We start from the raw sequence: 25,536 nt of genomic DNA, 5'->3' as shown, positions 1-25,536 counted from the left end.
TTCAATGTTCACAGTCCTTGGGTATGAATATTGATTAGGTATGAACATTCAATGTTCATAGTCATTGGGTATAAACATTGATTAAGTATGAACATTCAATGTTCATAGTCCTTTGGTTATGAACATTCGATGTTCATAGTCCTTGATCCTTTAGGTATGAACATTCAATGTTCATAGTTTTTGGGTATGAACATTAAATATTCATAGTCCTTTTGGTATGAACATTCAATGTTCATACATCAATATATTGTATAAGGTACATTCACTTATTTGGATATGAACAATCATTGTTCATACACCAGCAAAAGGTATGAACACTCATTGTTCATAGTAAAATGACAGAAAGGGTAAAATTGAAAAATATTTATTTTAAATTCGGATTATTTGTCCTTAAGAGTTATTTTCACAAAAGGGTATAACTAGCACTTAAAAAAATAAAATAGCCAGGCCAACTTATTTTGTCCTTGAGGGTTACTAAATTTGAAATCGTAGGTCCGTGAGTTACTAATTGCTAGAATTTGTCCTTACGAGTTACTCACCAAAAATTGTGTCCTCTAGACTTCATTTTCTCCAAAATTTGGTGTTAGGCCCAATTTCTTGATTTAAATTTACATAGGACTTGTGGCGAAATTAAAATTGAAAATGCATCCTTGAGCCCAAATTATAAGTAAAAAACAATGACATCAGCCTGGTTTAGGACTTATGGCGAAATGATAAATCAAGGTGGACTTATTGCGTAATTATTATTGGGTTTTGTCTTCGGCCTTAATATCTGTTTCTGAATTGTGAATTGATCCGTAATATCTGTTTCTGAATTATGAATTGATTTACAGGATTGTAGTAGGCAATGTCATGCAGTTACGATATTCTGCAAGAGCCCATAACGGGAAGATATATCTGTACGCTGCCTAATGTAGCATTAGATTCTTCAAGGACGTCCCGGTCACTTCCTGCCATAGAAAAACAGATCGTGAAGTGTAAGTAACTTCGTCATCGATGAAAATCTACCCTCACAATCGCCATTTCAATTTTGTTTGGTTCAATTGTTTGATACAAAAATTGTACCTAAAACAAGAACTGATAAGGATACGTGCTATACCTAACATAAATTCTGGACCAGAGTTAATTTTAATTTTATTTGTAAGCCACAGTGAAGAACTAGAAACCCCAAACATCTAAACAATGAAAATTTATCTGTTTTCATCTATATATGCAAATAATGGTCCATCTAACCACAAAAATACTTGAAAAGGCACTGCTACTGGGCATGCTATACTTAAGTAGTAATAGACAAGGAGCGCACAAAAATACTTGAAAAGGCACTGCTACTGGGCATGCTATACTTAAGTAGTAATAGACAAGGAGCGCTGAAATTGGACGTAAAAATTAAGTTTTGATCTAGTTCGAACACCCTCTGAATCTTTATTTTCACTGTTATTAATTGACTTTTTGTTGATCATCACAACATTATCTACAATTGATGAGTACTAGGGTACAAAGTTCAATCATTTTTCTGTTAGTAAATAATGATACGCCACTAGGACACACATAATCTGTATGTAGATTACCTATTGGGGAAAACTCCCATTTTCCATTTGCGAATTGATTAGTAGCCTTGCTGCTCTATGCAAAGGTGTGGGATCTCTTTTGGCCTGATTATCAAGAAGAAATTATAATGCAACATGGTTATGTCGTCTCAATCAATATATATACAAAACATTCTTTCAAGAATAAGAAAAGAAACCTGTCCAGCACAAATAAGAGCCATCATCGCCCAGGCAGTTTGAACTAAATTCAATCTATTGCCTTCAAGATGTGTATATTCCTATTCACAAAAAGGTTAAAATAAAATATATAGAAAGATAAAAAGACAATTGGACGATTATATTTAGTTAGATATTTTCCTGGCTCTGGTACTTCATTGCATAATAGAACACATCTTCCAATGTGCTAGGAGTCTCTAGCAGTTGGAGACGGTTATGTCATGAAGGACCTGATGATTGGATTATAGAAGCAATCTGGATGTGCATATGTCAGTCAATTTCTACACATTTTTCTCAAGGATGTTACCTCATCTGGACAAGAATCATAACTCTCACCCCAACCATCTGAATCTCGTTGTGTATGTAGCAAAAACTGGCAAGCTGACTGGATTGCCTTGCAATTTCTGTAGGTTTTCCCAGCAGCTACTAACCCTTCTACTCCAAACCATGTGCCGTAGGTAAAGCATACTCCCCAGTTGCCATACCTATATGGCTATATGTAATTAATATTTTTATGAATAATTTTAATGGATAAGCTATAATTGATTGTTACTCTGTAGAAGAAGAAGATTGCAAATGGATAAGCTATAAATGAGGTTACTTCAGAGTTCAATTTTAAGCATTCAACGTTCAGCTATAGGATTGGTGCTGAATGCTTATTGTAATTCAAATGTGTGAAACATTGTGGAAAAGCAAACAAGAAATTCTGTGCTGAATGGCTCACTTATATTCAGCAGTGTGAACGCAGTGTCAAAGAAAAAATACAGCCAACTGATATGACAGGAAAAAAAAATGTACAAGCTGAACCCTTATGACTCTGTGGGATATCGGCTTTTTCCCCCCTGCTTTTTACCTACAACAAACGCTCAACATATGCAGCTTCTGGATATTCAGATATCCAGTGTATAACAAAGGCTTAAAGTGTTTTTTTATGATTTTTACAGTGACTGTTGTAGTTGTCAACGAATAAAACGGGAGAAACGAGTAAAATTCAAAAATTAAGGTTTTGGATATACCTAGAAAAAAAATCAAGGATGTCTTTGTTTGGCAAATGAAAAAGTCCTTGTGGTTTCTTTTTCATATACTTTTTTGGGAATTTGTAGATTGAGCATGCATGTATAGTTGAAAATATATACCATGAACCATCAGGCCTTTGAATCTCTTCAAGAAAATGTACTGCTCTTGCAATGGAAAGTCTAATTTCATGAGTACGATGTTCAGGATATAAATTCTTGAACATCATTAGAGCTTGGATTGCTGATGAAGTACACTCGATGTACCTGCACAAATCATATTTGCGTTGAGACTTAAGAGTATATGTGGTTCAACAGAAATGGTGCGAAAGACAATTAGGACCACCATTTTTTTAGGAGAAGTGTGTTGCTATAAAGTAGAAGACCCCAGAGCAGTGTGTAGTTGAACTGTGTACAAAAAGATGTGCACTCGGGATTAGCTTTTAATACTCTGATAAAACTTTCCCCTCCACCATTTGACGCACGATTTATTAGCAAGTTTCTACAAGGGCAGAACTAGATTTTTTCTAGTTAAAACCCTTCATATAGCATAAATCACTGGCAATTCTTCTTTTGCGACCAGTTTCTTCATAATTCATAAACCTCCTATTAGTCCATTTTTTTTCCTTTTCCAAAGTTGACCATGCTATCAGTCCCAGTCCACTTCTAAACGAATATTTCTCATTTTGCAAAATGTATATTTTGTTCTAATACACGTGACAAAAAAAAAGGCCATAAAACTTACTCATGCTCAACAACACTGTTGGTAAAAACCTCTGAAGGATTAAGCACCTACAAAAAATAATCCCAACGCCATCATTAATATATGCTTTAACTATAAAAAGAAAAATAACGGAGAAAGATAGAAAAGACAACTGCATTGTATGTGCCAAACATTTATCATAAGATCAACCAGCAGCAGAGACATTTCTTAATATCAATATATGGGACTTGGGAAAGCTACTGAGAAATTAAGAATAATTAGAATAAATAGGGAGTAACGAGTTGAGTATGCTTTTGGTCAATCAGTTCATTTTAAAAACATCAATACAATTAATCATCATTCTTCATTCATGTGAATCCAAATCCTTTATCCCTACTAGATCAAAATCTTTGGCATTTTTAAGGGTACAGTGCAACAAGTTGAATTGAACATGAATATTTTGCAGAGAAGCAAATCTTGAATAGAAATATTGAAATTTTGGCACGTGGAGATGTCGTACTTTTTCTATAAACAGAGGCAATTGAGACTGATAGTTGCGAGAGGGCGGGGTTGCATATTATTAATTAAAAGCAAGTTTAGGATATTTTCTCCTTGTTGCTCTTCTTGTATTCAATCTTGTGACAGTAAAAGAAATCTAAAGCAGTTTTCAGTTGTAAATAGTCTTCTATATTAGCACCGGGAATCAAAAGAAATAAAAAGAAACAAAGACACGGACAGATTTCACATAAGTACCTCTAACCATGATTTCGCTCCTTTGGGCTCCCATGCTGTAAATCCACCATTTTAACTCTATCATGGTACAAAATATTTAATTTTATTCCAGTGGAAGTGCAATTAAACGTACAGGAATTAGGAGTGCTATAAGGTTTTCAATACGGTGATTACAATTGGTTTTATGGAATGAATTTCTTACTTGAAGGGAAAGAAGGATGTTGACAGCATCATATAATCTCTTTGGTTCCATTTTCTCTCCAACAATATCTACTGGCAATTGTGATAACAAGAGCATAACCTGTAAGTAAATGGAATATACACTCAAAGTTAGAATTGTGAAAAAGAGATAATTATGTTTCACTGTAACGATAGTGGAGTGGCCAATACCTTTATTCCTTCTGCTGTACAATCTGAGACCTGCCATGCGGTATCTCGATCTGAAAAGGACCATGCACCTTCAGAAGTGTGACGATACATACTTCGAAAGTCGCCTTGAGGATTTTCTTGAACCTTCCACAGTTAATTGGACCATTAGATACAACAGATAGTAATAGGCAAAAAAAAAAAATTGTTGTGAATATAACCCTGCGGAAACAACGTTATCCACTACAATAGATAAATCATACACAAGGATCAATCCTTCTTACTAGACAGACTTCAACACCCTCCAAACAATATCCCAACACTTCTCAATATCAAATAATTATAAAGTAAAACAATTACTATAAAAGAATAACAAACCACAAGACGAGATATATCGTGGTTCGGCAATTTGTCTACTTCCACACTGCGAGTTCCAAGCTTTATTAGATGTCCAGAGTAACAGATTACAAGTCTCTCAATCCACTCACAAATAATGAACACTCAACTCACAAAGAATTGCTCTCTTATAATCTCTCTCTTTCTTGGTTTTGGAAAAGTTAAGTTTCTACAGAAAAAACCTATATTTATACTATTTCAGAAAACTTCCGAAAAATGGCAAATTCGTGCTGAAATAACTCATGAGTGCGGGTCACGCCCTCGACTAGGCAAAGTGGAGCGCGAGTCAAGCTTAAATCACTGGAGTCCAAAACCTCATGAGCGCAGGTCGCGCCTTTCACACAAGATAGAAAAAACATCCTTTTCTCTACAATTCTCCATCTCGGTGAGATTTTAACACATAAAACCGAGCCGAACACATCCATCCAGAAACTCGCAGTCCATCCGCCCCTAAAGGTCATGCCCACAAAGGGCTCTATCAAGCATGTGGGATTTGGAGCAAGTTCAAACAGTGTTGGAACTTAACTCCGGTGACAACCTTAGTCAGCATATCAGCAGGATTGTCATGGGTGTCCACTTTCTCAAGTGCAACATCACCATCCTCAACGACATCGCGTATAAAGTGATAACGGACATCAATATGTTTGGTCCGAACATGATGAACCTGGTTTTTCGCCAAATGAATAGCACTCTGAATATCACAATGCAAAGCAACACCGCTTTCGCTTCAATACCCATATCATCCGTAATACCTCGAAGCCATAATGCCTCTTTCATCGCCTCTGCGCCATCGTCATATATACTCGCCTCGATTAGTAGATAGAGCAATCAGTAGCTGTAGCATAGACCTCCAACTAACCGGTGCACCATGCATCATAAATACATAACTAAAAGAGTCGATCGTCGTCTATCTAGATCCCCTGTATAATCTGAATCCACATATCCACTGACATAACAAGTGCCTCCACCATAAACTAATCCCACATTCAAGGTACCCGTCAAGTACCTTAACACCGATTTCACTGCCTCCCAATGCTGCTTCCCAGGATTAGCCATATATCTGCTTACAACACTAACTACTGTGAAAAATAAAGTGCGGCGCGGAACCATAGCATACATCAAGCGCCCCCATCGCATTAGCATAAGGAACATGTGCCATATGCTTTTGTTCCTCCACCGAACTAGGAGAGAACTTAGCTGAAAGCCTAAAATGCCCAGCCAAAGGCGTAGAAACCGACTTTGCATTCTCCATACCAAAATGCAAAAGGACTTTCTGAAGGTATTTCTTATGAGATACAACTATCCGTCGATTCTGCCTGTCTCTGTCAATCTCCATGCCCAGTATCTTCTTGGCTCCACCTAAGTCTTTCAACTCAAACTCAGAGCTAAGTTGAGATTTCATGAACATGTCAAAGCGCTTGTACCATTGCTTGGGCGATTACTTTAACCCGTACAGTGACTGATTCAATTTGCATACATGATCTTCTTTCTCAGCAACGACAAACCCTTCAGGTTGTCTCATATAGATCTTTTCCTCCAAGTCCCCATGCAAGAAAGCAATTTTCACATCAAGTTGCTCTAACTCCAAGTCAAAATGAGCAACTAAACTCAATAACACACGAATGGATGTATGTTTGACCACCGGAAAAAATATCTCATTGTAGTCGACTTCTTCCTTCTGGGAAAAACCCTTTGCTACAACTCTTGCCTTGTACCTAGTACTGTCGGACTTAGGAAGGACCTCTTTCTTTCTGAACATCCATTTACTGCCGATAGTCCTTTTGCCCTTTGGCAATAAAACTAGGTCCCATGTGTGATTTTTATCAAGAGATTCCATCTCTGCTTGCATAGCTACCAACTAATCTCTGTAATGAGCATCTCGGCGACTTCCTTTGAAGCTATCTCGCTCATCATCTTCGATATTCAGCGTATATGCCACTAAATCCACCTGACCACTGTGTTTCACCGGCTTCTCGTGCCCATACTTGTGCACACTTGTGCACTTCTTTAACTTGTCTCTTTGGCCTAGGGTCAGCCACTACAAGTTGCGGATGCTCTTGCTCTTCTTCTTGTTGCTGTGTGGTTACATGATTTGGTACCTCATCATGATCTAACCAGTCATCTGCTGCATCAGACAACTCAAGCTCAATAGCTTGAACTTCTATAAACTCACCATTCTGCCAAGCTACTTCCGGCTTACTGAACGATAACACGGAAGTCTCATCAAAGGTAACATCTCTGCTGACTAGGAACTTGTGGTCTTCTAGACACCACAATCTGTATCCTTTTACCCCATTTGCGAAGCCTAAAAATATGGCCTTCTTAGCTCTAGGATCTAGCTTGCTTTCTCTCACATAGTAGTAAACTGTTGATCTAAACACTCACAAAATACTATAATCAGCTGGGTTACCTGACCACACCTCATAAGGTGTCCTGCAATCTATAGCTGGTACTGGTGATCTATTGTATAGGTAACACGCCATGGACACTGCATCTGCCCAATACTCTTTGCCTAGACTGGCATTAGACAACAAACATCTCGCTCTTTCAAGCAAAGTTCTATTCATCCTCTCTGCCATTCCATTCTACTGTGGCGTGCCCCTGACAGTTCAATGTCTGGCAATTCCCTGTTGCACACAAAACTCTTAGAAAGGTCCATAGATATACTCAGTACTATTGTCAGACCATAATGTCTTTACCTTCCTATATGTGCGATTCTTAACCTTTACCTTCCATTTCTTAAATGTCTCAAACACTTCATCTTTCGATTTCATCATATACACCCACACATAGCGAGTATGATCATCAATGAATGAGACATAATAGTGGTTACCTCCCTTGGAAGCCACCCTGGAGGGTCCCCAAACATCCGTATGCACATAGTCAAGGATGTCTATTGTCGTGTGCTTGCTTGACTTGAACTTGACTCTGCACTGCTTCCCATAGACCTTAATGCTCATTTAACCCCATACTTGGCTTCTTCAAAATTCTTCAAGACCCCTCGCTTGTACAACTCGGACAAACCTTTTCACTTTCATATGCCCTAAACGATATATGTCATATCTTAGTGCACTCAGAATCATTACTACATGCACCCACTGCTACATCGCCTATTACCGTACTACCTATCAGAGTATACAAGGTTCCATGTTTTTGACCCTTCATAATAACTAAAGAGCCATTAACAATATTTAGGACTCCACTTTCGCCCACAAACTTGTGACCTTTGGAATCCAAGGTACCAAGAGAAATAAGACTTTTCTTTAGCTCAGGAACATGTTTCACATCAGTTAAAGTCCTCACTACACCATCATACATCTTGACCCGTATAGTTCCAATTCCTACCATCTTACAAGTAACGTCATTATCCATCAAAACGGAACCACTATCAATGCTCTCATAAGAAGTAAACCACTTTCTATTCGGGCACATATGATAGGAACATCCGGAATCAAGAATCCACCTTTCAGTCATATAGTCTTGTGTGGACACACAAAGACTGAACTCATCCTCTTCAGAGCCTGAAGCATAATTTGCCTCAATCTTTGCCTTACCTTTCTTCTAACCATCTCTCTTGTTCTCTTTCTTCGGGTGAGGACAATTACTTATGTAATGTCCATTTTCATTGCAATTGTAGCACTGTACATGTTTTAAAGGCTTCTTTGACTTGGACCTAGAATTCTCATTACTTGTAGAATTTTGTTCATACGAATTTCCTCTTGCCACTAGCCCTGACCTGCATCAATGCTATTCTCTACACGTGTCTTCTTCATCAACTCATAAGAAAGAAGTGCCCTCTGAACTTCGTCAAGATCGACGACTTCTCTGTTCATAAATGTAGTCATTAGATGCTCCTAGCTTTCTGACAAGGAGAATATTAAACATGTCGCTTGATCCTCATCATCCATCTTCATACCCACATTCAAATAATCCGCTAGACGTCGACGGAACTCACTAACGTGCTCTTGCATCGTTGAACCATCGACCATCATGTACCGATAAAGACGCTTCTTAAGGTACATCTTGTTCGTCATGGTCTTGGTCATATACATAAACTCTAGTTTGAGCGGATCCGGGCGGTATTTTTCCCATCACACTATACATGACCTCATTAGCAAGACATAACCGGATTGATGAACAAGCCTGAAAATCGAACTCTTCCCAATCATCATTACTCATATTCGCCGCCTTAGATTTAATCCCCTTTAAAGCCTTGTGCAAACCTTGTTGGATGAGGATGTCCTTTACTTGGACTTGCCAAATCCCAAAGTTATTTTTCCCATTAAACTTTTCTACTTCAAACCTTGCGTTTGACATCTTGGGAGTCATCTTTCAAGTTACACACAATAACCCAAAACAAAAAACAATTCACTTCGGAATTTAATCGAACACCTTGTCTACACAAATTTCGAGCACTAAACTCAAAATCCTAGGTCGTATACCTACGCTCCGATACCAATTGTTGTGAATATAACACTGCGAAAACAACGTTACCAACTACAATAGATCAATCCTTCTTACCAGACAATACTTCAACACCCTCCAAGCAATATCCCAACAATTCTCAATATCAAATAACAAACATATAAAGTAAAACAATTAATATAAAAGAAGAACAAACCACAAGACGAGATATATCGTGGTTCGGTAATTTGCCTACTTCCACACTGCGAGTTCCAAGCTTTACTAGATGTCCGAAGTAACAGATTACAAGTCTCTCAATCCACTCACAAAGAATGAACACTCAACTCACAAAGAATTGCTCTCTTATAATCTCTCTCTTTCTTGGTTTTGGAAAAGTTAGGTTTCTACGGAAAAAACCTATATTTATACTATTTCAGAAAACTTCCGAAAAAGGGCAAATTCGTGCTGAAATAACTCATGAGCGCAGGTCGCGCCCTCGACTAGGCAAAGTGGAGCGCGGGTCGTGCTTAAATCACTAGAGTCCAAAACCTCATGAACGTAGGTCACGCCATTCACACCAGATAGAAAAAACATCGTTTTCTCTACAATAATAAATATGTACTTGTGATTTTTTCAAGAATTCATGCCCTCTTTTGAGTGTAGGCCCATATTCTTCAAGAAGATTACATGCCAAGATTGCTTGAATAGCAAAAAAAGCATCCCAGCTTTGACTACCAAGGTTCTGCAACAGAAGTATATGCATAAGAGTTTATCATAAGAGTTGTCATCCATTTCTCCACTCAATTTTCATGGATGCATTTCCAGCAAACTTTAGTATATTTTTATTCAAACAAATTATGTGCATATATACCTTTTGAGTATTTACTGACACAAATTTGGGGTTTAATACTTCCTTTTTTTCAAACACATATATCCAGGCACTAGCTAACCTGCATTTTCATTCCGTCTTCAGCAATCCACAAGTAGTCCCGGATCCTGGCAAGATGATACTTGAAGGCGTCCGAATTCGGATCTTCTGCCCAGCAGGAAAGCATGTTATATACCTGCACATCATGACATGAGATTGTTTTTTCATAACATGTTACAAGAATATGTTTCCCCTTTTCTCCCAAACAAAAATGGTTTTCCTTCTCAGATTCGTTACCTTCTCAACGCTTGCTATGTTCATGTATCAAGTGTTTTCATCTTCATAATGAATGTGTTTAATCACCTCTTGCAGAGATTTTTCTCGCAACAAGGAAAATGGCCAATGCTTCAGTGAAGGCTCACTGAAAAAATAAAGGCTATCCCATATGAAATCTTGTATTAAAGAATGGGGAGTGTAAAGATCCTCCTGCAACAAAAGCTCACATCATGAATCTTGTCCTGTTAAAAATGCTCATATCATGCTGTAAATCGAACACTTGAAGTTCATTTTTCACTCTTCAAATAATATAGACCGGAGATCAGAGCACACTGTTACCAACCTTGCAGCAAGAATGACGTGCTTTATTCCAATCGACTTCTTGATCGTTGAGTATATAGTTCCTCCCTCAAGGAAAGTATGAGATCTGTGATGGGACCGACAAACTTCTTCCCATATAGATATGCCATGGGCATGTAAGTCAAACGACAAAAACACCACATTTTTCCTGCAACACATTTATATAGCTGGAATTAGAAGCAATGTGCTTGCACTTTACTTTTGTTCATTATACCAGGTTTCCATTTTCTATTCTTTTTCCTTAACAAAATGAAATGCAAACCTGGATGTATAGGAAAATATGAAGGAGAAAACCAAAACTCTGGAGGCATTGGATTCAGGCCTGACCACTCATATACACCAAGAACCTACACCAAATGAGAAATTAACTTTATCCTATTAGTCAAAAAATTCAAAAGAGTGGTATTAGCCAAATATCAAGAAGACAGATTGCTTAATATCTTCTTACTGATAGATAAGTTTTTCCCCAGGATGGTATCGATGTTACTCCACCATGATCAAGGATCCATTTTCGTGCTTTATCTACAACCCCAGCATTAGCTTCTTCTCCTAGCAAATGCAGCGCAATGTAATTGAGTGCAGTACCAAACATGGTGCTATGACCCTCTGTGAAATCCCCAACCTCCATCATGGTTCTACAACAAAGCATGATAAGTTAGTAGTTAGTACTATAGCTGTGTTGAGTCACTTCAGGTAGAAATGACTCCCAGACTAGGGGACGTCGGGAAAGGTTCCGGGGCCTATAACTGCACTACCGATCATGAGTTTTTTAGTGTCAGAAACCAACAGAATTCTGGACAAAACATTTTCACCGTTACCTTTACGCATAGACCTATGTTTCCGTAGCTACAAATGTTAGAATAATCTGAATTTTTTTGTAGAAATGTTAAATTGTCATTTTTCAAGTGCACGTCCCAAAAATAATTAGCTTATATTAAATTTTCAAGTGCACGTCCCAAGCATTGTCATTTTTTTTAGGACTTCTACCCGCGGCACTCACTGTTGAAAATAAACCCCTTGATTTAGCTCTACGCGCTTATTGAAACAGAAAAATAAAACCGAGGCCTAGTCTCACTCACACTGGCCAAGTGACCAAGTCTTTCCAAGTCAATTGGCAGAAAAATTATTGGAACAAGGTGTAAGATAAAGTTAGCATACAGCAGAATGAAATAATTTAATAATGTGCAAATGGGGCAATGTCTCTAGACAAACCTGATGGTTGTATATACTAGATAATTTGCCCGGCATTCGCCGGGCTTACTACATTAATAGCTGTACTAAAGAATGTGGAGCATATGTTCCCTAAACCCCATCTAATTGACATCAGCATCAGTCAGCATGTCTAACCGGTATCAAAGAACATAACCGTTTTCGGGCGCCAAAACAGAGCTGTTGTGACTTAAAAGATCCAAAGATCTCAGGTAATGTTCAACTACAAATTAGCATCCTTCTTAATGTTAATTACTCTTACTGCTACTGTGCTACATACTCCCCTTGTGTTCTTCACTACAAATTATCCTCAAGGCTACATACTACTCACTGTTTTCATGTCCATGGAAAACAATTTGCTAATTTTCACTCCGTATTAAGACTTTGCCTTTTACCCTTTGCCAACAATATAAAATACAACTGGCAAGAATATGCCTGAAGGGATGCAATCTCTGATAATTGATGCAGATAGTGTCTCTGTGGCAGAAAGAACACCTTCTACAAATAAAAATAGTGGATACATAACCAGAAGGGAGCAATGTGTGAACTGGTGACTGATACGGCCTTCAGAAGATCTACACTTCTAAAATGGCTCTATCAAGATATAGACATGATATTTTACACAGAATTCTACAAATAAAAATAGTGGATACATAACCAGAAGGGAGCAATGTGTGAACTGGTGACTGATACGGCCTTCAGAAGATCTACACTTCTAAAACGGCTCTATCAAGGTATAGACATGATATTTTACACAGAAACATAAAGCATTCACACGATACCACACACATTTCAAAGTTGCCTGGTTACAGCGATTCATAGACTATACCAACTCAATTGTAAAGACCCCAGATATATCCAGTATGTCTGCGAGATGGAACCAATCACCATATACAAATGCTGAGAAGGTATATACCATCATATACTATTCACTGGTCTTTTAAATTGAAACATCATCAGACTTGCATCCTTACAGGTCAGCACCATCTGGTATCAACACTACAGAACCAGTTGTTTTACGATTTTCAAGATCTACATGAGCTTGTGCTGCTTGTGAAAGAGGGTAAGTGTGGTTAACGCGAACCCGCAACACACCAGATGCGACATTGGTAAACAGTTCTCCAGCAGCTTTTAGTAACTCATCTCGAGCTTCTATGTAGTGAAAGAGTGAGGGCCTTGTTAAGAACAACGATTTTGCAGCAAAGCATGTAGTACAACTTATTTGATATCTTTCTCTATAACTTTCTTATTAGATATCAAATGCTTGAAAAAAACGCTAGCTATCGGATTAATATGACACAACCACCTCTCTAAAAGGTATACAATGGTAAGAGAGGGAGGCATCCATGGATAGATTGGATTTTACGGTCATAAATCAATTTATTTTAAGAGTCCTACTTACTCTAAACTAAACTAAAGAGGAATATCCGACTTACCTCATAGCTACTCTAGGCAATCATCATGTTGCATACATCATTCGACATGCTCTAATTACATAATCTGATTTAGTTCAGGTAGTATTGTTTTTTCTACATTTATGTGACCTCTATTAAAATATTTGTTTTAAAAAAGCCTCAAGTTATAGCTTCTGCCTAAGGCCTCGCCTCGGGTTTAGCCGGCCCTGTGCGTATACATATTTACTTGCCTTTCATCCTTAAAGTATTGCATCTGTTTTTTTCACATGCACGACACCATGCAAAATCTCATATATTAACAGTCTCATATTAACAGTCTCATAGTTGTCTTTTTGGTAGAAACTCGTAAGTTCTTGCAAAAGAACATATATAGTGGACAAAAGCTCCTATCAGAACTCTGTAGTAGTAGACAGTGTATAGTGGCTGGTACATGCAATGTTTTGATGAAAAATGAAATCTTTCAGCTCTATATATAATTTGGTAGGCCTTATGCCAGTACATAACCATATATACACACTATGCATTTGGCATTTTGGTGTTACACTATGCAAGAAGCAGTCTATTCTTAATCATACCAAAGTAATTCTTAATCAATGATCTTGGTGTATTTATTTCTTGAGATCGAAGGTCTAAACTTTTCCTTAGCAAATAATTTTCTTCTACTAATGGTAAAAAGATGGAAGCTCAGGCATTACCTGTATCCATTACCTGTATGTTCTATCCAAAACATTTCTAATTTCATTCTTAAAATGGCGATCTATTCCCAACCTCTCAAGACTGTCTACCATACATAGTTCGGTATATATATCCTGAGGATAAGCAGCTAGCCGGAACTGAGCAACCAACAGCAATTGCAGGGATGAAAAAATTAATTAAAAAAAGGTGAAAGGACAATGTAGTAACGTAGTAGACCTTTAGGACACAGATAGAGATATTACCTGCGTTGCCACTATTTTCTAAGAGTGATCTCAAGTAATTGAGGCAATTAATGTCTTGAAGCTTAGCTAGAGCAGTTGCAATGGTAGACGGTGAGTTAAACAGTGACCCATTCTTCCTCTCATATTTAAGTATGTCCTTCCAATTTTGTGACTTCCCCAGTCCTTCTGATACATATGCTAGATAGAGTCTTCCCTCTTCAGAGTTGCTTCGAGCATCCGGAAGAAAAGAACTACAGATGATGAGAACAAAAAACTACCTACCAAGCTTTTCAGCTAAGCGACTCATTGTTTCTTATTATTAGGGATTCCATTTTGAATTCCCGAAGCAGATTTTACAGATGCGGTATGTGAGGAAGAATTTGAAGATAATCAGAGTGGAAATAAGTAGAATAGTTAGTAGAAGAATGAATGACGTCAATTTAGCTAAAAATATTGAATTTAAATAAAAACAAATCACAGTATATGATCAGACAAATCAAAGTCCTCAAAAGGTATTAAACATAAAATTAGTAGCAACACTTACCTTTAGCAAAGCAACAACGTGTTTTGTTTTGATATTGAAAAGTTGCTAAGTATTTTTGATGCCTGAGCAACCTATCTAACTCAAGAAGAAGAATGTCATCCCATTGAAGCCAATCAATCCTACACTGAGAACAATGAGCAAGTTCAAAAGATCGGCTCGGGTAAGGCAGCCTCTTTGTCCCCAACACACCAAGATATGCAGGAATTCCTCTCTCAAGAGCAAACTGGATTTGGCTCTGATGCACATCATTAGGTGCTACAGAAATCGCCATGATATCAGATGAAAGAAGATAGGCACCGAAACTTGCACATTAAGTATCGTCCGGATCCTTCCCTCATTGTTTAAAATATTGTTTGAAAAGTTGAGCATCTGTTAGTTCAAACCAAGAACAACATTATTGCACTGATTTTGCAATTCAATTATAAAACTGATCTACACAAAATATAATTGAAAAAAAAGGAAGAAATGGGCTTTTAAGCACAAGAAACCCATCTGGAGAGAGAGAGAGGAGATAGTCTCAAACAAAGCCATGGAGACATCTCCTCTAAGACACTATTTCTTAGCAATAAAACAAATTAAAGGAGGAAGGGTTTTGGGGCTCTTGTTTCATGACATTTCCATTTTATCTTCTTTGAAGGAGAAAAAATCTTACATTTGCAAGTAAGGCAATATACATGTCGACTCCATAATGAAAATGAGTACCGCCACCAGGAAATATAATCTTTTCACCTTTTTCAAATATCCAATTCTGATCAGATTTCTCATGTGCAAGGTGAGTATGAGGTATGTTTGCTTTCCATACTTCACCTCTGTTTCTTGGCCACTTGACTGGGACCTACAATAGTCCAAAAACAATGACACTTCTAAAATTTCCAAAGGAAAATAAATTAATAACAAAACATCTTTCACTTAAGCTATTAACCTTATAGCCTGTTGGAGGAGGAATCAAGCAATTGAAGCACCTTTCAGGTAGAGGACAATGTCTCTCGTAGTGCTCCATCAAAGATAAATCAAGCTTCAATCTCATTTGGTATATTAGATTCTTATCTAGGCACAGAATCAATTCAGAATGCCGATCATCACAAACCTAAGAAGCAAGGAACAAAAGTTTAAACTTATCAGGAAGCTGTCCAAGACGTCAGAGAAGATGAGGAAATCTTTGCTGAAATTGCTCGAGAAAATGGGTTTCACCCAGGAATCTAGAGTTGATTAAATGGACTCTGAAGTTGCAATTAGACAAAAAGAAAATGGAAAATCAAGCAGTAAAAAATAAACCAAAACAATTAAATAAGCATGATCAGAAATAACCTACTTGCGATTCATAGCAGTGCTAGAGTCGGTCGTACGGTTCATAGAGAAAGCGTTTGTTGATGAACGAAAGTGGGGAGAGAGAGAAAGGTTTTTACTGCTCTGTTTCCACAGCTGTGCACTATAGGATCGAGGACACACCCATATCAACAACCATAACCTTAAGTTCACCCAATATGTCACTTAAATCATTCAGTCCATCGTCTTGCTTTGTCTTTTCCACCTTTTTAATGTACACAAAGATCAAAGTTGAAAGAGATTAGCTTAAAAGAAACAATATGAATTTAGCTATGAGTTTTACTTTCAACGCCAAGATGTACCTCAACTTTTTGTAGTGCAGTTGTGGGTTCAGATGCCGGTTTTCGAGGGTTCGATCTTCTCTTAGGAACTGATGTCAGTCCCAACTTCTCCCTTTGCTCCAAGTGATTTCCCCTTCTTTTAAATGAATCATCTGCAACCCAACACAGGTATTCAGGTAAGCAAAGAGAAATTTTTCTAGCTAGTAAAGTCCAAAAATTGAATGTGATCTGATAATTACCTCTCGTAATTACTGGCCCTTTAATTGCTTTAGTCTTCTTAGGCTTCCATGTTTTAGAAAACGTACCACCAAGACTTCCCAATAGCTTCTCACCCTGAAACACGCGGCTAAGTTATCAATAACTGAAAGCGTAACTAAGAATCCAGAAAAAAAAAAACAAAAAACCAAAAAAAAAAACAAAAAAACAAAAAAACAAAAACAAATTTGGATCCCTATACAGTGTAGTAGGGTGGGATAAGTACTCCAGCATATCGAGCATGCGAAGGCAAAGGTCAAGCTGAGACATTAATTGCAAACACTTAATCACCACCAAAAGGTCAAATGACTCTATTCCCAAAGCCAGTGGATATACTTAATGCTCCACACGCATAGTTCACAATCTTTACTGAAAACTCATTACTTGCAGATCTTATAATAGCTAAACATCAATACATTGTTAAATACTGTCACCAAAAATGATGTTTTGGTTCCAGTTATATCAAATTTAACTTTCTTAGACAATTTAACGGTAAGTTCTTAAGAAAAAGATATCGCCAGATGTTTAGCAAGCGGATATTCTCGCTTCAACCAACCCTCACCCCCACCCCAAAACACACAAATTCACAACGCTTATTTATATTCATCGATCCACAAGGCAAAATACAACGACAAATGGGACAAATAGCCATACCCGACCGAGATCCCGATCGATGTTAGCAAAGCGACCTCGTGAGTCCTTGTGATTTGCTCACCCGGCTGATGCAAGGTGATCAAAGTCTTAGTAGCATCATCTTGAATATCCTCAAGAATCTTCGTGCAACTATCGACACTTTTTGTTGTCTCCTCACTTTGTACATGGCATAGCCTTCCAGTTCCTGCGCAGACGGTTCTCCAATCCTCCGGAATCACGGAAGTCATTCTTGTATTTGTTTTCGAAGCATAACTAAGCGTAGAAGCTCCACTTCCCTTGCCATCACTAAAAGCATTCTTTGTTAAGATTCGCAAAGAGACAGTTAGAAGAAGTACATCTTGCGGAGTAAAGGTTTTCTTAGCATCGAGTCCGAGTCGGAATCAAATGGATTAGAATTGGACGAACCAAGAAATCCAGGTTCAACTGAGTTTTGTTTCACAACCTTAGTATTGGGTGATCAATGTTAGCAGCAGCCTCGTGAGTCCTTGTGATTTGTTCACCTTGCTGATGCAAGGTGATCAAAGGCTTAGTAGCATCATCTCGAATATCCTCAGAATCTTCGAGGCAACTATCAACACTTTTGTTGTCTCCTCGGCCTTTTATGCGTGGCATAGCCCTCCGGTTCCCGACTCTGGTTCTCCAATCCTCCAGAATCACGGAAGTTATTCTTGTATTTGTTTCTTGAAGCATAACTAACTGTAGAAGCTCCACTTCCCTCGTCATCACTAAAAGCATTGCTATTAAGATTCGGCAGTACAAGTTTCAAAGAAGTACGTCTTGCAGGAGTAAAGGTTTTCTTAGCATCAGAGTCCGAGTCGGAATCAAATGGATTAGAGTTGGACGAACTAAGAAATCCAGGTTCAACTGAGTTTTGTTTCACAACCTTAGTATTGGGTGATATCCTAAATCCAAACATCTCTCTAACTCCTCAAAAATTGCTTGAACTAATCAATAGGGAGTTGATGATAACGAAGTTGATATTTAATTTTGACATCACTCTATCATTCTTAGTTTAATTTTGGAAGAAGGGAAGAATAAGAGAGAGGGTTTGAAGAGATACATTTTTTTTAGAGAGTTAAGAGTGTTTTGTAGAATTGAAAAAATAGCGTGGAGAGAGGTTTTTATCTACTTTGGGTCACAAATAATTGAAATCGGTAAAAAAGGGCGTAGAATTCATTTTTTTATGAAAAATCTAATGTGTCATTCTCAGAGAAAAAAAAGTGGCTGACGTGGGTCACTGAGAGCATTTTCTACTACTCAGTATTAATAGTCTTTGATAACGAAAAATCTCCTTTCTATACTCCGATGACAGTATGGAATTAGTTGTTCCAGTAATATACAGTGCCGTGACCTGCAAATGGTACATTCCCAAATCCCTATCAAACATTCAAACGTGACTTAAATGTATTTTTAAAATTTTACCCTTAATTTATTAGTGCGATACTGAGATTACATTTACCAAAATGTCTTTCTCAGGGATTTCAGGCAACATGCTGCTTACTTAATGAGCTAAGTCAGGGACTAAACGTGTCGTGAAATTTTTGCCTGTCACATAAACTGATAAACGTGTGATGTATACTTTGTCATGATATTTTTGCCTGTCATATAACGAACTTATTGGAGAGACTTGCTCCTTAACGTACATACTACATGCTATATTTTGTTACATCTTTTTTGGGATCATCTTAATTGATAACAAAAACAAGCCTCGTGACTCGTGCATAAATAAATTATAATGTGGTTTAATCTAAGGTTTCCAACTCTACAGTTTTTCACTTTTTTGTGTGTAAGATGTTTTTTTTTGGTACATCCGTACAGGACGCGCGTCTATATCATTTCGTTGTTGTTGTTTTTTTTTTTTTTCCTTTCCGCCAATCCTTCATAACATTGATACTTTTCGAAGTGTTTAGACATATTCCTATTCTAATCTTTTTTAGACATGCTCTCCATTTAACACCTTGATAGCGGTCAACAAAGTTTGACTGTTAGTCTAAATTTTCTATTTTCTTCTGATAAAAAAATAAAAATAAAATAAAAAAACAAACAAAAAAAAAACACCTATGATAGAATACCAAATATGTCCTCAAAAAAACCAATTTTTAACTGTTAGTCTAAGTTTTTTATGTTCTTCCGATTTTTTTTTAATTAAATAAATAAATAAATAAACAATTCTTTATTTTCTTTTAAAAAAACAAGTAAAAAACATAAACAATTCTTTATTTTCTTTATAAAAAAACATAAACAATTCTTTACTTTCTTGTTTTTTTTTAATAAAAAAAAAACAAAAAAAAAAACTTAACAGTAAAACTTTGTTGACCGGCATCAAGGTGTTAAAGTGGGGGCATGTTTAAAAAAAATTAGAGTGGGGGTATGTCTAATTCCCAATTATTATAAATAGGAGGTATGTCTAAAAAACCCAAAAAAAAAAAAATAACATTGATACAACCATAGTATATTAGCTTCCACGAAATCAAATCGATTGTGTTAACTACAAATATTCACGATATTAGAATATTAGGAAAATGTCTCGATATATCCCGAATATCAACTGTTCTAGCTTGGTTGATGATCTCAATTACATTGAAAATTTATCACTATATATATATTTTTTAAATAATCAACGGTGTATCAAGAATTATCAACAATCTACCAATACTTGTACTTGTTAATATTTCTTGGTATATCACTATAGCGATATATCCCCACAGAAATATATCCAAAATATGTATCCAGATTCTAGGGGTCCATATATCCCCATTACCCATATGGGCCATATCACGATAGGATACAATATCGTTAGAATTCTCACATGCAAGTATGCAACACCATGTTACCCGTACTAAATATGAGTCAAAGTTCTGCAAAATCGTAGAAATATTTAATTTCAAACAAATCCTGTTCTCAAGCCTTATGATTGGCTGGACAGCTGAACACAAAATCTCCAGACAGCAAAACTGAACTCTACTACATATGGTACGGTGTACACACTTGATGGAGCATATTAAAGTTATGTTACCAGGGGGGGGAAGCAAAAACAACGGAGCTGAATTCTCAGCAGGCCAATGTCCATGACTTGCCTGCATAGCAGAACAAAAATGGACAGCTCTTCGCAATGTTATTGTAACAGCCTCATTTGTCACCTCTTCATCGTCTCTTAGTCTAACTGCAGGTAAATTTTGAGAGAACTGGTTCTCGTTTGTGAGCTGCATTCAGTATTAACCACCAAGATCAATTTTCCGGCTTAAGGGGAAAATCCTAATATATATATGTTGAGAAACTGCACAAAAATTCTGAGCTTTTAAACTACACAAAAATCATACTATATATATTCAAAATTTGCATGTATTGGAAGAAAGCTAGATTTTAATTACTTTGATAATCTTTTGGAGGTTACCAGAGCGAAAAGTGTAATGAACAGACGCGTTGGTTGTACTTGTGCAAGTGTGCAACTCTGCCTTGCTAGTAGATAATGTGTTAAACGTGCGTGCAAGTATAGTTTGCCGATCAACTCACCTGTAACTGCAATAGAGCGTCGCTGCATGGCTTGACTTGAAAGCGGTTTTTAGTGTACTTCTCGCGGGCTTTCTCAACTTCAGCTCTCTCTTCAGGAGTTCCGTAGTTAGGATCATACTCCCAAAATTGTCTTCTAGTGAAATCATTCGTGCTAAAAACCCATGGGCTATCACTCCTTTCAGCAATCTTGAGCTTCCACATGCTCTTTGCAGATAATAATGCAGGAAGAGAAAGCAACAAAGCGACAGAGATGGAGCCCAGTAGGGGGCCTAGGGCAGTGGAAACAACGGCTCCCCCAACGGCTAGTTTTCAAACGGTCATCTCTGATAAGAGAGAAAGCAACAAAGCAAGGCAAGAAAGCGGGCCTCAATCTGATGGTTCTGGAGATTCGGATCATGGACCTGGTCCACAGCAGGAACATGAGGCCTATCTGCAAAATTGCCCGCACTGTAGTAACATGGGCCTTGAAATAGAGCTAAGGAATTCAGAAGAGACTATGGGCTCACCAGTAAGGGATCGGATGTGGATTAGTCTGACGGATGACAATGTGGCTAGCCCAACAGAACATGCTGAAAATATCAGGGAAGGACACCAGGACAAGAGGATGGGTGACAGATGTATGGTACCTAGAACCAAGGGATCGAGTGGTTGTGAAGAGCTTCAAGACCAGCATGGCTTTTCAACCACCACATCAGAGAGTTCAGGGCTCAAGGAGGGTGTCTCGAGCCTCAAAAGGTCAGAACTAGATCACAAGATAATACGCAAGGCTCTTCAATCAAATGACTCTGATCACCGAGGTCACCAACAAACCACGTGGAAGGGGTTACAAAGTCATGGCTTCCCGAGGTAGAAAAGGGAGGCGTACTAGGTCTGGATTTCCAGGAAAAGGCTTTAGTGGAGAGAGGCAAGACACAGAAGCTGGTATAATAGGGGAAAAAAGGAAATCTAACCCCAGTAGAGAAGAAGAAGGGGAGATGGCTGATCAAGACAGAGATGGCTGGGTAAGGAGAAGTGTGAGGGTTATGGAGAATAGATCAAAAATAGCAAAAAGAATGGCTGACGATTTGAGGAATAAAGGACAATGGCACTTGTTAATCCCAGTGGGTGCGGAAATTGTTCCTATTTCCAGTGACTCAGCTAGCTCACAACCATCAGAGGAGCATCTGGAAGAGGACTCGAACACAGACCCCCCACCAATGGAGTCGGATGATGTGGATGATTCGTCAACAAACTCTATGGAGTCAGGGATATCAGAAGACATGGGACGTGGCTATCAGGCACCAATGGAGATGTACTTTTCAGATGGAGATGATGAATCTGGAGATAAGATGATATATCAAAGCCAACATGAGGTGGTGGGATATGAGGGAGATGGAGAGAGCCAACCACAACCTTTAGCTATGGACGACTCCTCTGTAGTTCGTAAGCTACAGTATAAAGGAAACATAGAAGGGGAAGGGGAGAGCTCTATGGTCCAGGAAAACAAGGGTATGAGCATATCAAGAACAACTCAGAGACATGAAGCAGAAAGTAATATGAGTGGCTCAAACAGTGGAGGCCTGTCTACTCCTCCAGGGTTCGCGGTAGCTGTCCCATCACAGCTGCCTTGGTATCCATGATGATCCACGCCTGGAATTGTCGGGGGATAGGTACCACCACGGCGATTCAACAAATAAAGGACCTGATGGGGAGGTTTAATGTAGATATTGTCTGTCTGTCTGAAACAAAAGCTAGTCAAGAAGGTATTGGTCGGCTGAGTAAAAAACTCAAACTCAGTGGGTATTTTGCGGTTCCAACGCTGGGGCTTAGTGGTGGCTTGGCTGTTCTATGGAAAGAAGGGGTGGATTTGGAGATTCTAGGGGCATCAAGAAATCAAGTAACAGGTAAAATTAATAATTATTTCAGTTCTGTGTCTTGGTTCTTTTCCTTTGTTTATGGTGAACCTGCAGCCCATAATAGGATAAAAGTCTGGAATGAACTGAGGGGATTAGCCCCTTTGATTCCTGGACCTTGGTGCATGTTCGGGGACTTTAATGCTATTGCCCAGTTGAATGAGAAGGTTGGGGGAAAAAGTAACATCACAAAAAGCATGACTGAGTTCAATAATATGATAAACGATCTGGGCCTGGTGGATTTGGGGTTCAAGGGTCCCAAATTTACTTGGAGCAATAATAGGAGGCCTGGAGATCATGTTTTAGAGAGGCTCGACAGAGCTCTAGCATCCATTTGGATCACCATTTTCCCTCATGCTCATGTCCGTGATTGTTGCCAATGCTGCCGACCACATTTCTCTGCTCATCAATCTTGATAGGACAGAGGAAAAGAGCCCTAGACCTTTCAAGTTTTTTGATATGTGGCTTACTAATGATGCCTGTAAACCTATTATTAATAATGCCTGGAATGCTATTAATGATGATATGCCTGATAATGCTTTCCTTCATAAGCTCAGCAATACTAGGAAAGATCTTACTTCTTGGAATAAATTTGTGTTTGGCAATATTTTTACCAATATCAAGTTTACCCAAAAGAAGTTGGATAAGGTTACATCGGCACTTTACCATTGAGAATTATAATGAAGCCAAGGCTTTGAAAGAGACCCTGATGGACTGGTATGAAAAAGAGGAGAATTTTTGGAAACAAAAATCCTCTACTGACTGGATCAAAGATGGAGGCAGAAACACAAAGTTTTACCACATATCTACCATCTATAGAAGGAGGAAAAATAAAATTGATAAGATAAAGGATGAGGAGGGGAATTGGAAAGGTAGAATTTTGAAGTGGGGCATTCTCTCAATCAATATTTTTCTGAGATGTTCACTTCTGATCAACCTGAAAGGGATGATCAGATTCTGGACCTGTTCCAAAGCATTGTTAGTGATAGGGAGAATGACATTCTCACCAGTATCCCTGATAAGGAGGCTATTTGGAGGGTGGTTAATAAAATGGGGAGCCTGAAGTCCCCAGGACCTGATGGGTTCCAAGGAGTGTTCTATAAGAAGTGTTGGGACATTGTTGGGTCTGCTGTGGTGGCTTTTGTGTAGGATTTCTTTACGTTTGGGTTCCTCAACCCTAAAGTTAATGAGACTTACATTGCCTTGATCCCCAAGGTAGAGAATCCTGACCATGCTTCTAAGTTTAGGCCCATCAGTTTATGCAACTTTGGGTATAAAATTGTCTCCAAGATTCTTGCCAATAGACTGAAAGGTTTTATGAATAGAATTGTGTCCCCTTTCCAGGGGGCTTTCATTAAAGGCAGGAGTATTGGAGACAATGTAGGTCTTGCCTGTGAAGTGTTCCATAACATGAAAAATATGAAAACCAAAAATGAGGGTTGGTGTGCCCTTAAGATGGATATGGCTAAGGCCTACGACAGGGTTGAATGGAGTTTTGTGGATAATATTTTTGAAAAACTTGGCTTTAATAATAAGTGGAGAAGCATGATTCAACAATGCCTCTCCACTGTGTCGTTCCAAGTTATGCTTAATGGCTCTCCGTTGGAGGAGATTATCCCTGAGAGAGGGCTGAGACAAGGGGATCCGCTATCACCGTATTTATTCATTTTGGTCTCTGAAGCCCTCTCTCGGATGATTGCAAGAGCAGAACAGAATGATGAGATGCATGGGATAAAAATCAGGAGAAATTCTCCTGCTCTTACCCATCTGCTCTATGCTGATGACTTAATCTTGTTCATAAGAGCAAATCTTGCCGAGAGTGGGCATATCAAGAAGATTCTTGATGACTACTGCAATGCCTCTGGGCAGAAAATAAATTTTGACAAATCTAGTGTGTTTTTTAGTAGAAATGTCAAATATAGACAAAAAATAAAACTCAAAAGATTTTGGAGAATGAGGAACTTTGATCCAAAAGAAAAGTACTTAGGTGTTCCTATCATGCTATCTAGGAAAAAGGCTGAGGACTTCGACTTTTTGGTGGATAGAATTCACAGAAAAGTCAAAGGCTGGAAGGCCAAGGTTCTATCCCAAGCTTGGAGAACCACTCTCATACAAGCTGTCATCCAAGCCACCCCCCTATATGTCATGTCTACCTATTTGCTACCTATCTCCACATGCAATAAGATGGACAAGGCATGTAGGGACTTCTGGTGGAATGGGACAGAGAAATCAAACAGTGTTCATACCATTGGGTGGAAACACATCTGCAAGACCAAGGCTGAAGGAGGCCTGGGCCTAAGAAAGGCTAGAGATATGAATGAGGCTATGCTGGCTAAGCTCCCCTGGAAGGCGGCCACTGACATCCAATCTTTGTGGACTAGAATTATGTTTAGCATATATGGGAAGAAGTGGATTGGTGATGTGGACAAACCACCTGATCAAGCCTCCTACTTCTGGAAAGGGGTCCACAAAATTTTTAATTCCATAAGTGGGGGGCTGATGTGGAGGATAGGGAAGGGTACTACTATCTCTATCCCGAAAGATCCATGGATCAGATGCCTGAATGAACCTGTGACTCTGGAAGAATTAGGAGTGGTGGATAACACCCTCCATAACCTTCATGTTTCTGACCTTTTCTTGACTGATGGC

At 38.3% G+C, this 25,536-nt stretch overlaps 2 protein-coding genes and 2 pseudogenes across 3 annotated transcripts; 1 reads left to right on the top strand and 3 right to left on the bottom strand.

Annotated features, from left to right (window-relative positions):
* Nucleotides 1-716: 716 nt before the first annotated feature.
* Nucleotides 717-4,758, bottom strand: LOC147515172 (beta-amyrin synthase 2-like). Its single transcript, XM_086586283.1, has 8 exons — nt 4,602-4,758; nt 4,414-4,512; nt 3,522-3,568; nt 2,900-3,043; nt 2,071-2,248; nt 1,745-1,825; nt 1,569-1,652; nt 717-950 (listed from the first exon to the last, which is right to left on the bottom strand). The coding sequence occupies exons 1-7, from the start codon at nt 4,689-4,691 to the stop codon at nt 1,569-1,571; spliced, it is 723 nt and encodes a 240-aa protein (XP_086442409.1). The 5' UTR covers nt 4,692-4,758; the 3' UTR covers nt 717-950.
* A 5,169-nt stretch (nt 4,759-9,927) lies between these two features.
* Nucleotides 9,928-18,398, bottom strand: LOC147515170 (SNAP25 homologous protein SNAP33-like; annotated as a pseudogene).
* LOC147515171 (putative methyltransferase PMT8) lies at nt 14,908-16,074 on the bottom strand (annotated as a pseudogene). The gene is made up of 3 exons (XR_015209889.1): nt 15,889-16,074; nt 15,619-15,801; nt 14,908-15,335 (listed from the first exon to the last, which is right to left on the bottom strand). The product of XR_015209889.1 is annotated as a putative methyltransferase PMT8 (transcript).
* A 4,281-nt stretch (nt 18,399-22,679) lies between the features above and the next one.
* LOC147515169 (uncharacterized) lies at nt 22,680-23,303 on the top strand. Its single transcript, XM_086592818.1, has one exon. It carries the CDS (start codon nt 22,680-22,682, stop codon nt 23,301-23,303), a length of 624 nt encoding a protein of 207 aa, XP_086448944.1.
* The last annotated feature ends 2,233 nt before the right edge of the window (nt 23,304-25,536 follow it).

The sequence above is a fragment of the Coptis chinensis genome, chromosome 2, assembly GCF_015680905.1.
Source record: "Coptis chinensis isolate HL-2020 chromosome 2, ASM1568090v1, whole genome shotgun sequence".
Classification (NCBI taxonomy): Eukaryota; Viridiplantae; Streptophyta; class Magnoliopsida; order Ranunculales; family Ranunculaceae; genus Coptis; species Coptis chinensis.
This window is presented reverse-complemented; position numbering and strand designations above follow the sequence as displayed.